Source organism: Haplochromis burtoni, unplaced genomic scaffold, assembly GCF_018398535.1.
Source record: "Haplochromis burtoni strain Fernald_Lab_line unplaced genomic scaffold, NCSU_Asbu1 Contig_35, whole genome shotgun sequence".
NCBI lineage: Eukaryota > Metazoa > Chordata > Actinopteri > Cichliformes > Cichlidae > Haplochromis > Haplochromis burtoni.
The window spans coordinates 568,380-581,701 of NW_024582396.1; the positions used below are offsets into that span (position 1 = coordinate 568,380).

The 13,322-nt window shown below is 41.2% G+C and overlaps 1 protein-coding gene and 1 long non-coding RNA gene across 5 annotated transcripts in view; one reads left to right on the top strand and one right to left on the bottom strand.

Annotated features, from left to right (window-relative positions):
* The window catches only part of rasal3 (RAS protein activator like 3), a 13,468-nt gene extending 4,908 nt beyond the window's left edge, over window positions 1-8,560 (bottom strand). Inside the window, exons 1-12 of one of the 2 annotated variants that reach the window (XM_014332620.2) lie at window positions 7,672-8,560; window positions 5,464-5,606; window positions 5,287-5,365; window positions 3,919-3,983; window positions 3,727-3,812; window positions 3,084-3,213; window positions 2,902-3,000; window positions 2,145-2,819; window positions 1,877-2,021; window positions 1,648-1,792; window positions 1,323-1,559; window positions 926-1,127 (exon numbers count right to left, since the gene is read on the bottom strand). In XM_014332620.2, coding sequence (XP_014188106.1) covers window positions 926-1,127; window positions 1,323-1,559; window positions 1,648-1,792; window positions 1,877-2,021; window positions 2,145-2,819; window positions 2,902-3,000; window positions 3,084-3,213; window positions 3,727-3,812; window positions 3,919-3,983; window positions 5,287-5,365; window positions 5,464-5,606; window positions 7,672-8,281 — 2,616 coding nt within the window. In that variant the 5' untranslated portion in view covers window positions 8,282-8,560. Of the gene's footprint in view, window positions 1-925; window positions 1,128-1,322; window positions 1,560-1,647; window positions 1,793-1,876; window positions 2,022-2,144; window positions 2,820-2,901; window positions 3,001-3,083; window positions 3,214-3,726; window positions 3,813-3,918; window positions 3,984-4,778; window positions 5,366-5,463; window positions 5,607-7,671 lie in introns of those variants that run through there. The other variant, XM_014332621.2, reaches the window with a different exon arrangement.
* LOC121814305 lies at window positions 5,606-13,322 on the top strand. 3 transcript variants are annotated; one of them, XR_006054265.1, is made up of 4 exons: window positions 5,606-6,308; window positions 11,114-11,223; window positions 11,342-13,028; window positions 13,146-13,322. It is a non-coding gene; the product is annotated as an uncharacterized LOC121814305 (long non-coding RNA). The 3 variants fall into 3 exon arrangements; XR_006054266.1 differs by having other exon boundaries at window positions 5,606-6,122; window positions 6,251-6,308; window positions 11,342-13,322; XR_006054264.1 differs by having other exon boundaries at window positions 11,342-13,322.

The window sequence follows — 13,322 nt, forward strand, 5'->3', positions numbered from 1 at the left end:
GGTGTCAGAAAAATAAAAAATTATATCTTCTAATAATATCCAGCTATTTATGTCATTCTTGTAACTTTATCTGCAGTACCCCCATAGTCCACTTGGGGGCCACAGCAAAAGCTTTTTGTCCTGTACAGCCTCCATCTTGTCAACACAATCTTAAAGGGTGGAATTAGTGCGTGAGTACACCATGTATAACTGAAGTGATCTATATGTGGGTGTCAGTCAGTCCAGCTTGTACAGAATGCTGCAGCTCTCCTTTTGACTCGTGTGAAGAACATATTACTCCGGTGCTTGCTTCCCTTCATTGGCTTCCAGTGCGTTTTAGAATTAAATTCAAAATCTTACTTTTGACTTATAAAGTGCTAAATGGCCAGGCACCGGACTATTTGTCTGACCTTTTGCAGCTTTATACGCCCTCTAGAGCCCTTCGACCAAGTGATCACCTGCTCCTTACCTTACATAAGTCTAGGATGGTTCATAGAGGAGATCAGGCATTTGCGGTTTTGGCACCGAAAATGTGGAATGATCTACCTCTCCACATTAGAAAGGCCCCAACTGTTACTCTTTTTAAATCGCATCTTAAAACATATTTTTTTACTCTGGCTTTCGAAACTGTATGAGAGTTACCAATTCTTTTATCCTAATTTTCTTTTAATTTTCTTACCTGTTGTTGTTGTTAATGTCATTGTTTAATTGTTATTTTGTACAGCACTTTGGTCAACTCCCTGTTGTTATTAAATGTGCTTTATAAATAAATAAATAAATAAAATGAAATCTTCATATAAACTCTATAATTATAAGTATCCCCCTGATAGCTGCTTATAAATTGTCTTCCACTGTGGTTAAGCTAGCTAGTGGAGCCATGCAATACAAAAGTCACGCAATTCCTTTAAAACTAACTACCAAACTGGACTAATGTTTGCCTTCCTACCTGGTCCTTCTGGTAGATGATGTCCACCAGCAGTCCATGGAGCACAGCCAAACGCAGAGGCAAATCCACATAGCCATCAAAGGATGTCATTGCAATCTCAGTGTCTCCACTCGACACCGTTTGTAGGAAGCCTCTCATTCCATCCCAGTGCTGCTCCAGGAATTCATTCATGAAGAGCATGTACTCCTCCTTTTCCCCGAACCTAAGTAAGAACAACAAATTTAATTTACTTTAGGTATTTATTTCAGGCCCTTTATTGTTATTGTACATGTGCAACAAAAAAATATCTTTATCCATATTCCCAGATTATGTCTTTCAGTATGCCAAAACAAACAAACAAACAAAAGCAAACAATCTGCTCAGGAACAAATGCACAAACGTGACATAAACTACTGACAAGGTGAAGTTGGCCAGATTCTGGATGACTTTGGCTGTCAGCGTAAGGGTACGCAGGGTGTTTGGCTCCGGGTACGGTTGCGTCAGACCAAAAAGGGAAGGACTGAGGATAGCAGGACACAAGAAACGAAGGAAGAGGGAAGCAGAGATGAGCCGATGGCCAATCTCCGGTTTGCCCTGGTCTTCACACACCTCCACCCAGCTGGAGAAGATCCTGTTTAACTCTTCAGGAAAAGGCCTAGTGGAAAGAAGCATGTCAAGTATGAGATCTCTGAATGTGAGAGATGCCCAAATCATTTATTGTATGTTAAGCTGATTTCTCTCACCCATGGAGCTCAATGATCTTCTGCACCACCTCCTCACAGGTTTCCCTCAAGTGCTTCTGGTTGCTTGACAGTTCAGCCGCAGGACATTTACGAGGGTCAACTTCACAGTTCTCGGTTGATGCATATAGACGGTTGATAAATTCTCCTGCATTGAAAAGAAAGCATAGAGTTCAGGAAAACCCAGTACGATTGAATACAAGCAGCCACCTTTACGACTGATCTGCCCTACCTAGTGTGTCGATGAGGTACTTCTGACCAACCAGCTTCATATATTCATCTATAGCTTTAGTGGCCAGTGTGTTCTCTCTGAAGATCATTGCTTCTTTTTCTCCAAGACGCTCCACCTCATCGTTGCCCAAATCAATGAGGAATTCCTAAGGAATAAAAACTTACTTCTGAATATGCTTCTGGTTGTATTTTTGATACATATTGTGAAAAAAGAAAATTCGATTCATAAATTGCATTAAAAATTTTTTACATTTAATCTCATTCTTTACCTTGGCCTTGCCGATGCTCTGGAGTACGTGGACCAGAGCTCCTGCCAGCTCTTCCTTCTCCTTCACATTCAGAAGTGGCTCCAAGTTTCTGCACATTTCTACATAATCCACAGTCACATACTCGGCAAACTCTTTATATTTCTCCATCGGCAGAACTTGCAAGTTCTGGAAACGGGCCTTGATGCGAAGTGAAGCCTGCGGCCCCAGAGCTTCTTTGTTCCCTGCTGAGCCTGACGCCTTATATGGAGTGATGGGGTACCACTTCTCCTGATAGGTCCTCCCTCGAATGTCAGCTAGAGGTATGGTCACGCTTCCCAGAGGGTGTAGACTGAAGTCGTCTCGGGAATGCCGCTTTTTCTTGGGGTCTTCTTCCCTGAAGAGGTGCAGACTGATTTGGGAGATACAAGGCAGGTTGTCGAGCTCAAAGAATTCTCCCCAGAACAGTTGGCACCCTCCAGTCGCACCTCCACTGGCCCCCAGGCCTCCCGAAGACCCAGCGGAGCCATCTGCTGCCAGGCTGGAACGGTTTGGGAGCTTGCCAACAGCTCTGCTGGTCGTGCGGGCGAACAAGGTGCCATCCAGGTGTACCTCACAGTAATAACGCTTTTTGGGTGGCAGATCCTTGGCTTCATTAACCCACAGACTCAGCGAGTTCTCTGTGCGCTCGATGTTGTCCTGTGAATATAATGAATGTTATTAGTAGCACAACACAATTTGAATATTGCGTGACCGGTGGGACCGGCGGCTGAAAGCTCACCTTGTTGGGCTGTGCAGCTCGTCTCAGATCTTCAATCCAGCGGTCACGTTCAGCAGCCGAGGAGCAGCCGAAGCAGTGGGTGTTCTCAGAGTTTATCACCTATAGCACATTGAAACTAACAGTTAGCGGTACTGGAATACTTTACGGTACTCGAATCTATGGGAGTGCCCTTTAAAGTCTACCTCAAAGCAGTACTTCTCCCCCAGAATGGAGCTGTGGACCGGTCTGATGACGGTGCTGGTGTCTGCACTCAGATCTAGTGTCCCCACTGGACTGACTGGAATTGACACAGACTCTCGGGATTCATAGAGCCTTAAAATTAAACACAGTGGAAGAATTCAGTCACAAAAAGGAGATGGAGATTTGTCAAAGGTACTCACAATGTACACTTTCACTACCTGCAGGTTGTTTTGCCATCGACACATTACATTAACACTGTGGTTGTTTTTAAAAAGAACATCTTGCAAAGTTTTATTTGCAACATGTTTGAATTATTCTTTAGTGAGGTTTTATGTGTGTGTAGGTTCTCTCTCAACCAGGTCAACCAGGTCATGCTGAACTCTTTTAAGTTTCCAAAACTTAAAGACGTCCAGTTGCTTTCTTTGCAAGCTTCTTGGACCTTTAGTGAGGTTTACTATGAAACTGATCAGTTAGTCTATTGTTGAAGAAGTGATTAAGAACATGATAGATGAATTATAGGCAGGGTTTTTTGAAGATAAGAGTTTGGCCTTAAATTATGAAAGACAATAAGAGAAGTTACTTTAGACCAAAGGTGGATATGGAGTGCAGTATATCTGCTTTGAAAAACACAGCAGTGCACTTTACCTGCGTCCTTTGTTAAGTCCCTGTTGGTTTAGCTGGGTGTTGCTATTCCTCTTGGCTTTGTTCTCAAGACGTCGCTTGATCAGTCCCTACGGGTGAAGAATGCAAACACAGTGCATTTGAGCAATTATGTGTTGTATCAACAGGAAAAGGAAAACTAGCGCAAAGATTGTCTCTGGCGCATACTGCACTCACCCTCACACCGCCATCTTGAGCCTTTGGTCGAGGACCAAGCTGGCCCCCATGGTCGGGGCTGCATTCTAGGGATTGGGATGAAAATGGAATTCTCTGTCAGTTTTTCATTAGTGTTGGCAGGACAAGTTGGCTTAACTAAATGAAATTATAGGCAGTACTCATTGTTTCCATTTAGAGTTTGTGGTCAGTACTTCTACATATTTCTTCCTTTTTGTGAGTCAGTTGTTTCCAGGCATCAAATCAAATGGTTGGCAGGCTAACTTTAGAGCAGATATTGTGTGCTGGTGAAGCAGGAATAGCACGAATATTAATACAATTAAAATTGGCAAAGTTCCATTACGGTAAGTGACTTCCAGGTCATATGAGAGCACCTGGGGTTAAATAACCTGTGATTTTTTGCTGATATGAAAACAAAGCAGTAAAATAAGTAGTTATGCACACCATCTTATGACTAATTTTCAAGCAGTTAGATGAGTGTTTTTTCACTCATCTAACACAAATAACTTCTACTGAAGACTCTCAAAAACATCAAGCAAAAAGTTTTAATATTTCCAGATGGGTTCAGATGAGCCAGTTCAGGATGTGGTTTATAGCTGTAATCCGATAGCTAGACCTATCTCAGTAAAGTTGCACATATGTCACTAAGTAACACATAGTGTACTGCAGCTTTACATAGAACAAACGTAAATGTTCCCATTTTGATTTTTCCTGTTTTGTGTGAACATTTTAACCTTTAAGTCAGAAAATTGATATCTCTAACTGGAGATCATGATATCCTCTTTTGCTTATTTATACTCAGCGATATTGATGTGTTTAATTACAAGATTACACAGGTGTCCGATTTCCTTTTCGCTGCTTACCCAAATTCCCACCACAAACAATCCAGCGTTTAAATCCTATCATTTAGTCCAGAGGTGTGTGCAAAAGCCCTGTTACTTCAGTCTCTGTGTCTTTATCATTTCCTTTCTGTCGTCTTCAAAAGAGCCGATTGAGTCACCCAGCCAGTCGGTGCAGAATCGAACACCTCCACAGTGCAGCACCTCCACTCTTCTAAGCAAAATATCTAAACTGCATGGATGGAAGATACCGACTATATCATCTCGCTCTGTCTTTCTGCGAGTTTTCATTGGACTGCTAAAACCCTGTCTTGATGCTATCTTCCCCAGAGGGAAAAAAAACACAGAGGAAGCGATCTTACAGACATTGCCACGAACAAACATTTAGCTATTTCCTCTGTGTCTTCTGCGGAAATAGTGCAATAGTCATCGCTGATGTCAGTAACAGTTAAGCTGGGGGGTGTTTGATGATTTTTCTTCATTGCATTTTAATCTGCACATCATTTTGTTTGCTTTGCGTGTGTATACGGACCTGTGTCAATGTCTACAAGGTTCTGCATGCTGAGGTTGGACAAGCAGCTGCTGACACGGTTTCGAGTCCACATTGTTGGCTAAGACGGACACACAAAAACGGGCATTTTTTACTCTCCGTGGTTATGACAACATGATTTGAAATCAGTGTAAATAACATGCTGTTATCTGTGGGTACCTCTTCCTCTGGGGAAATGAGAATCTGCCCATCTTCCAGGCAACAGTTGCTGATGTCCCATAAGGGGACCTCCTGAGGCGGGACCCATTGCAGTCTTGAGAGTTCGCAGGGTCCGGCTGGTGTCGGCACAACCTCATTCAAACCTGCAATTCAAGTAAACGTTGCACAGACAAACACATTTTGATACTGATCAATCATGTAAGGTCAGTATACACATGTAATCACGTGCTAAATATGTGCTGATTTCTCTCACTTTGAAGAACTGACAGTAAATTGTTTATGATGTACAGATACTGTTTAACTGGAGGCGTATGCTGCCGGGCTGGTTTGTTTTTGATTTTTGGTAATAACACTTATCTCACACAGCGATTGGCCACTCCCATTTGAGGTGTTGCCTTGGCCACTGACGCAATTGGTCTCTCTTTTTTATTACACGCCATGAAGGCCTGCGCACATCCTGTGGGCTGTCGTTAGGTTTATTGTGTCTTTTTTTTTTTTTTACTCGATGTCAACATCCATTGTGCTTTTATGTCGTCTTAATGCTTACATTATCTTACTATCAAGTATATGCTGTTCTTGAAACGCCAGCAGAACATAAAGATAATATTGCATCACTAAAATATGCATAAAAGCCCAGGAGAGCAGAACGTGGCAGGAAAGTAATGCTTGTTTTTTAAAGCAATTATATTTTCTTCTTGTTCTTTTTAATAATAAAATATGGTATCTTCTTCATGCAGCCATGCCTCATTTGGCTCACACCTGCATGATCTGTCTGTGTGTGTTGCAGATGTTTCTCTCACTTCCTGTCAGCTGAGATGAAAGACGTCTAGAGAACTTCAGTATAGGTACAACTATTTGAATCTGTCCTGAGGTGGATTGAAGTTTCTGATGTCATTAGACAAATTTTCAGACTTCATTTGTATTAGCTGTCTGAGGACACTCCTTTTTAGTTTCTGCACAAGTACAGGAACGCGTGCAAATCTGACTAGAGTTCATATTTTGTATCTGAACAGCAGGTAGGCTTCTGGTTGGATTTGCCTACCATTTTCATATAAGGGGCACAGACACTTCTGTGTCACAACAACACATTATGTTGCTGTACATTTTTAGCCATGTACCTCTTAGTATGCATTTGTTTCTCAGCGCTGGGGAAGTTGGTTAGTGAATCTAGTTAAGTGTGGGTGCTGGTTTGCAGTTCTTCAGTTACTTTGAATTTCTGGGTCATTTCTCTGCTGTTTTGGCGGTTTTGGTCTCGCAATGATTCATGTCTGAAATGAGATAATGACGATTGTCTGGGTTCTGCTTTTTAGAAGGAGAGAAATCTGTTACCTACAAGGAGAGAGCCCTTAAACATAGACTTGAAGGGCGCAGGGCTTAGATTTTAAGCTTGTCCAATGACTCCACACTTGCCTCACAGATTTACTACTACTACCACTACTGCTGCTACTACTAATGTTTTAATCCCGGCCTATAATACTTACTGTTTGTTTAGAAAATATTCCAACAGTTACAGACTTTCCTTTTGTCTTTGTACTGATCATTTTTTACTGTTTATTTGAGGATGTAAATGTTGCATCTACAAATCTTCTAAAAGAGCTTTCTTGAGGTTAGGGGACTTTAAATAGCCATCAATAGACATCAGATTTGTCACAATATCCGAGGTCACACTATCATTTAGCTTACTGGGTAATGGCTCAAATATCTTTACAACATTTTGTTTAAATTGTTTGCTGATGTTTAAGATATTTTTGGAAGTGTCAAAGTCATTCAGTGGTGTTTGGCTGTATTTAACTCTTTCATCACTTTCATAACCTGTAACATTTCTGAGATCCACTCTTTTACTTGTGATTTATAAATGATTTATATTTATAATGTATTTTAACATAATGTAAGCCTATTTAAATTCTCAGCTTCTCTCTTTAATTATTTCTACGTGTATTTAATACTGAGCCAGATGCTAAAATAGTCTTAATAGTAACATTGCAGATGAAATTTCCAGATGCACTTTTGACAGAGGTCACCCATACCACTCATACTGCTGAGTGTTATTAAATGGTCCTACCTACTTAACAGGAAATCACAAATCGTGTGATCGCAAATAGGAAATAGGAAACATTTTCTGATATTTCACATAATATTTGGATTGAGTAATGACCTTAATGCGCAGGGCTTTGTGTGTACGCTGTACTTTTGTTGTAGTAGTCTTACCTGCAAGGGATGGCGTGCTGTTGCGGGGCTGTAGCTTTGGCTTCTTGAGCTTCTGGGACACACTCCGAAGATATTTTTTAAAAAGTGCCCCTCCGCCCCCTTTCTGTGAGGGGTCACTGGAGGCAGCCCCCGAGGCTTCTGTGCCAGCAGAAGTGGCTGCAGCAGAGGATGAACCTGCGTGAGCCGAATTGGCAGTGGAGAGGGCTGCAAACAGCGACCCAGGAGGCTCGGACAGAGCCCTCCTGAAGGGGTTCTTTCTTGTTCCTCCGGAGGCTTTTTCAGGCTTGGCTGCATCACTGCTTTTCCCATTGGATGAATTCTTTTCTCCGGGGTCCTCGCTCAAGGCCTTGCGCCAGTTTTGCATCTTGCTCCACTTGTTGCTAGAGGCCTTCTGAATTTTTTCCATGGTGGATGTGGAGGATGCCGGCGTTCCTTCTCCTTCTTCTTTCTGCTCATTGAGGGTTCCCTTGGAGCCAGTATGCCACTTGTATGTGTTGAGAGGGTCGCTGGTCTCAGATGTTTGTGGAGGCTCATTTTCCTTCTCAGGTGATCCCTGCTCCTTTGATGCTGGCTGAGCTGCAGGCTCTGGATCTTTCTCCTCAGTGCCCATTTCACACTTTTAGGGTGTAACTAAAATTCTCTCTGTTTTTTAAGGTCGCATCAAAAACCTTCACAAGAGAATTCACCTGTCTCCCTCTTAATTTACCGCCGCTTTGGAGATTGCTGCGTGTGCGAAAGGAAGACAGCGTAGTCTGTATCTCCTCTAACTGTCTGTTTCTCATTTCCTGTCTTGCAAAAACGTTGATCAACAACACGCGACTTAGCTGCTCTGCCTGTGGTTGCTGTGCTGCTGCACTACTCCCATCTCTCTGGGCTGTTGGCTTCCTCATGAAATGACACAGAGAAGTTCAGTGTTTTCATTTAATACTTCCTGTCATCTGTTCTTCCTGTTCTGTCAAAAAAAATAAAACAAATCTGCATTCAATTTGTGTGAAACTCAAAGAAATGTCCACAGATGTTATAATAAAATGTGTGTTTTAGGTTGTCCACCTTGACCTCAAAGGAAGCCTACTTGTCAGATTCAGTCTGTCACATTATGAGCAAGGGAAATGTGGTTTTGCATGTTACAAAGTAGTAGAAATCCATCGTGAGACAATATTAGGCAAGATGTGTAATATGAAGATATTTAATGAATCTAATAAATCACCAGTCCCTATACAGTTAATAAGATTCATTTTCTTGGTAACTTGAATGAAATAAACCACCAAGGACAACATCTTTTTTGTCAAATATACGTGAAAAATATTGTATGGAAGACTCTGGACCCAGTCTTACTTTTTTAGTAAGACCACTAAACTGATATCTGTGAGAAATAAACATAAGTATCCATGTGGTATCAGCTACCTGAGAGTTTACAAGCTGTTGACAGTTAAGAGTCAGTTTCCTGTCAAAGCTACAGGAAACTGACTATGAAAACCACTTCCTGCTCTCATGCTGCTCTTTTCTCGTACACACCTGCAGGGTATTTCTGTGTGCCAGTGGGGTGAACTGCCAGCAATATAGTCAGATGTTGTCTTTCTAATTGTGGGAAGTAATGATGGAGTACAGCAGGACCTTTAGATTTTTCATTGGGAACATTCCTCTAGTTCACTTCTCTAGTTCTTTAAGCTATAAAATACCCGGGAAGTGGTTTTATAGGAATCACATTCACACAGTAACATTAATACAGTATCAACATGCTTATATCTGTGTTTCTATGATAATAATAATAATAATGGATTGGATTGATATAGCGCTTTTCAAGGCACCCAAAGCGCTTTACAATGCCACTATTCATTCACTCTCACATTCACACACTGGTGGAGGCAGCTATGGTTGTAGCCACAGCTGTCCTATAAAGAGCTGAGTGTGTGAAAACACTGAAAGTTACATTTTTGTCTTGTTTCGTCCAGGCCCTCTAGTGGCCGGGGGCATTTGGTATTGAAAATATGCTTTGACTGTGTGCGGTTAAATTTGAAACGTAATCAATGAACACTGACTGCCTCAACATAAAAAAAAATAATTAAAATTAAATGTAAAATTTAAAAGAAAAACTGTAACTGAAGTTTGAGAGTGTTTATAATGTGTGTGCTGTCTTTTAGAACTATAATCAACCTTTAACCTGACACTAGTTTAAAAGTAAAAGGGGTCCATTTAATTTTTAGCCTTTATTTAAAAGGCTAAAAGCTGAATATTTACATTATGTGATAAGAGGCAGTAATCTCAGGTTTATCACTGTGCAGTTGCAAGAACACTTTTTTTTATTAACATTTGAACAACAAGGGCACTGATCTGGACTCAGTGACAACAGAGAGTCTCAGTCAAGGTTGCTCTGTATACGTTAACACTGTTCTTGGCCATAAAAACCCTGAAAACCACGAATACTGATCACAACAGAATTTGAAGTTAAACATTAACAGTACAATGAATCTTTGCTGGTGCTGAAGTATTCTTAAAGCACAACAAAAGAAGTATTTCACAAAGCAGCATGTCTGTACAACTCCTCAAAATGTTGGCAAGAATGATGAATGCTGCAGGAAGTGCTTGTTCTGTTTACAACTCGAGCCAAAAACAGCTATAACATTTATGTGTAAATACTGTATACTTAAGTATACAATAAGTTATTAATATTTAAGATGAATTTACAGTCACAAAATCAGAAAGTATTTAGATTCATTTGTGGAGGTCACAGTGTTTGTCTTCATCTGGTGGTCGATTGATTTACTGCAGAACAGTTTACCTTTTACCTTAACAAGAAAAATGTGGTACAGACAGCAGCGGTTTTTGATATGGACATTGGCCAGCGCTGCGTCGTGGTGGGTCGCATCATGGGCATCGGCAAAAAAAAGTTGCTCGCACCCATGTTGCCCGACATCATGCCAGCACATTTTGTTGATTGCATGGGCACCGATCAGAGCGGGGCGGCCGGGGGTTCTCTGGCTGGCTGAACAGGTGTTGTGCCAAAAACTGATTTTCTAATTTGAAAAACGTGCAGTTTGCAATTGCGCTAAACGGTAAAGACAGGACAGAATTTAATGAAGTGAACAGAAGGAAATCTGTGGAAATCATTTCCTTGCTCCAACCGGATAAGGTAAAAAAAAACAAAAACGAAGGAAACAAAACAAAGTTGAGCATTTAGCATTTTTGGATAAATTACTTTTATTCCTGATAAAATAACCTTCAGTACATTGCTCTATCAAATAATATGTGAAGTCAAATTGTTAATATACTGTATATTGTTAGTGTGACATATCACACATATATTTTTGTCTTATCAGTTGTTGGATTTCATTAGTGAACTGTAGTGCAAAGCATTTAACAGTGACGATTTTAAAATCACATTGCAGAACATTTTGTTATTGTGTCAAAGATTTCTAAAAACCTGACTGCCTTTTCTTTTTAGATGTTGGAGGAAATGGGAGAATTGGATTGCAGGCATTTGAAATTGCCTCTTCTGACCCTGAAAAATCTTGGAAAAATCATCACCCCCTATGTGAAAGATGTTTCACAGGAGTAAGTCACACATTTAAAGCCATCAAGCTTACAAGCAGCAAAAATGATCACTAATACACACATATACTCTGGTTAAATGTTTGTTTTCTCAACTATTTATCTTTTTTTCATCTTTTAGTCAGTGGGCGTCCTTAGCCGATGGTGACCCTGGATCAAAAGTTGTCATTCTGTTGTCCAACATGTGCCATGCTGCGATTATAGAAGAAATTAGCGCCTTGGTCCTGGAGGTTGTAGAGCCTCAGGTTCTTGCCAAGGGGCACAATCATGCATGTGGAGACAAGGTAAGTTTGCAGGATGGGTGCAGCTGCTGCAGAGTAACAGAAAATAATATTCAAGCCAGCTTCAGAAACACCCTTCATCACTGTTTTGGTGAAGCCCTGTCCACGGCACAAGGTAAGTCCCACAACTCGGATATATTAGTAAAGCTGTTTTCAGCAGAAATTACTAAAAGAGTCAACACGTCGCTGGCTCGTATCACAGGGCCAGCTCCTACCCCACAAACCCATGACTCAGTGACAGGTATGAGCATTATGCAAATGGTGTATAATGTGACTGAGATTTTTGAATGCATCTTGAATGTCAGCAGAAAAATCACAGACAAGGCATCTGACAGCATGACATGCTCAGACTCTAACTGTAAGCAGACCTGCTGTCTAGATGTGGAGGAGGAGGAAGATGCAGAAATCCCACAAATAAGTGACTGTTCCTTAGAGAATTCATTGTGCACGGATAATCTGAGTCCTCCTCCAACTCCAGAGCTCCCTAAGTATTCAGAAACATTTGTCCCTTCAGCATTGATTTTAGCCTACCAGGAGAATTCTTCACCAAGTCTGGATGCTGTTAATTTCACAATTATTCTGTTTGTTGTTAATTAAAAAAGTAAATAATAATCTAACAGTTATAGCAGTATTGTGCAAAAGTCTTGAACTACCCCATTTTTTAATAGCAACATAAACACACATACATAGTTACAATGCTATTATGATACATTGTGAGACACCATTGTGATCTGACATTCCATCCTATACTATGACATTGTCTTTGGTGCTCAGCTGAACTGTCAATGGTACATGATTGAGGAATTTATATAAAAATATTTGCGTATAACCCACAGTGGCCTAGGCATTGTTTAGTTAAAGTTTCATCAAGATTGGGCCACTTGTCTTGGAGGAAATAGGGAAGAATTGGACATTTTTCAACAATTTTTCTTAATTTGAAAATAAAAATCAACCCATTATGAACAATATTTATGCTAATAAGATATAATGTACTTTATGTAACTGCCACTGAAGGATGTCAGAGAGGAATACCTCAGGATCTTCCAAACTCCAGGGACGCGTGCCAAAGCTCTGATGAAGATGATGGTATGACAGAGCTCAGACAGCAGTTCTGATAATAAGAATGTCTAATACACCTCTTCCTGCAGACAATGTTCCCTCTAACTCTTCATGTGTCTGAGCAAACACACAAACTCCCTGAGCGGTTGATGGACCTGATGGGCCTGGGTCAGGGCTCATGCATTGTTCTTGGGTTTAATGAATATTATAATTTCTATCTGACTATGTGGATTGTTTATTGTTGTTGTTGGTGTGATCTGCTCCTGGTCCCTTGTTTCCCTGTCTCTGTGTTTGGGTGTGTGTGTTGCGGTGTGTGAGTTTTGCTGCCATACCAGGCCTGGAGAGTCTTCAGCCTTTGAGCCAGCCACACCTGGTGCAATCAGCCACCTGTTGTGGATCGTCAAGGAAACACTACTCAAGAGAGGATCGGAGAGGCAGCCAGCGCAGGATTGTTAGACTAGGAACATAGTCAGTGCTCCTGCTCACAGTTACTGTAGTCGCTGAACTTCTCCTGTTGGAATGGTGAAAGTGTTTTTGTCAGCCGGTGGATGGGACGGTACTCACTGTGGACTCTCTCGTTTCCAGGTGGATTGTGGAAACCTGTGGCAGGAGCAGCACACTGTTGTACAAAGGCACCGAGGAGGACTAAACACTTACCACAGATCACGGCACGGGGATTAAGAACGAGCGCTCAGAGAACACAGATGCTGTGGATTGTTGGCACTGTTTTATAGTTTCTTTTCATTGTAAATAAACGCACCA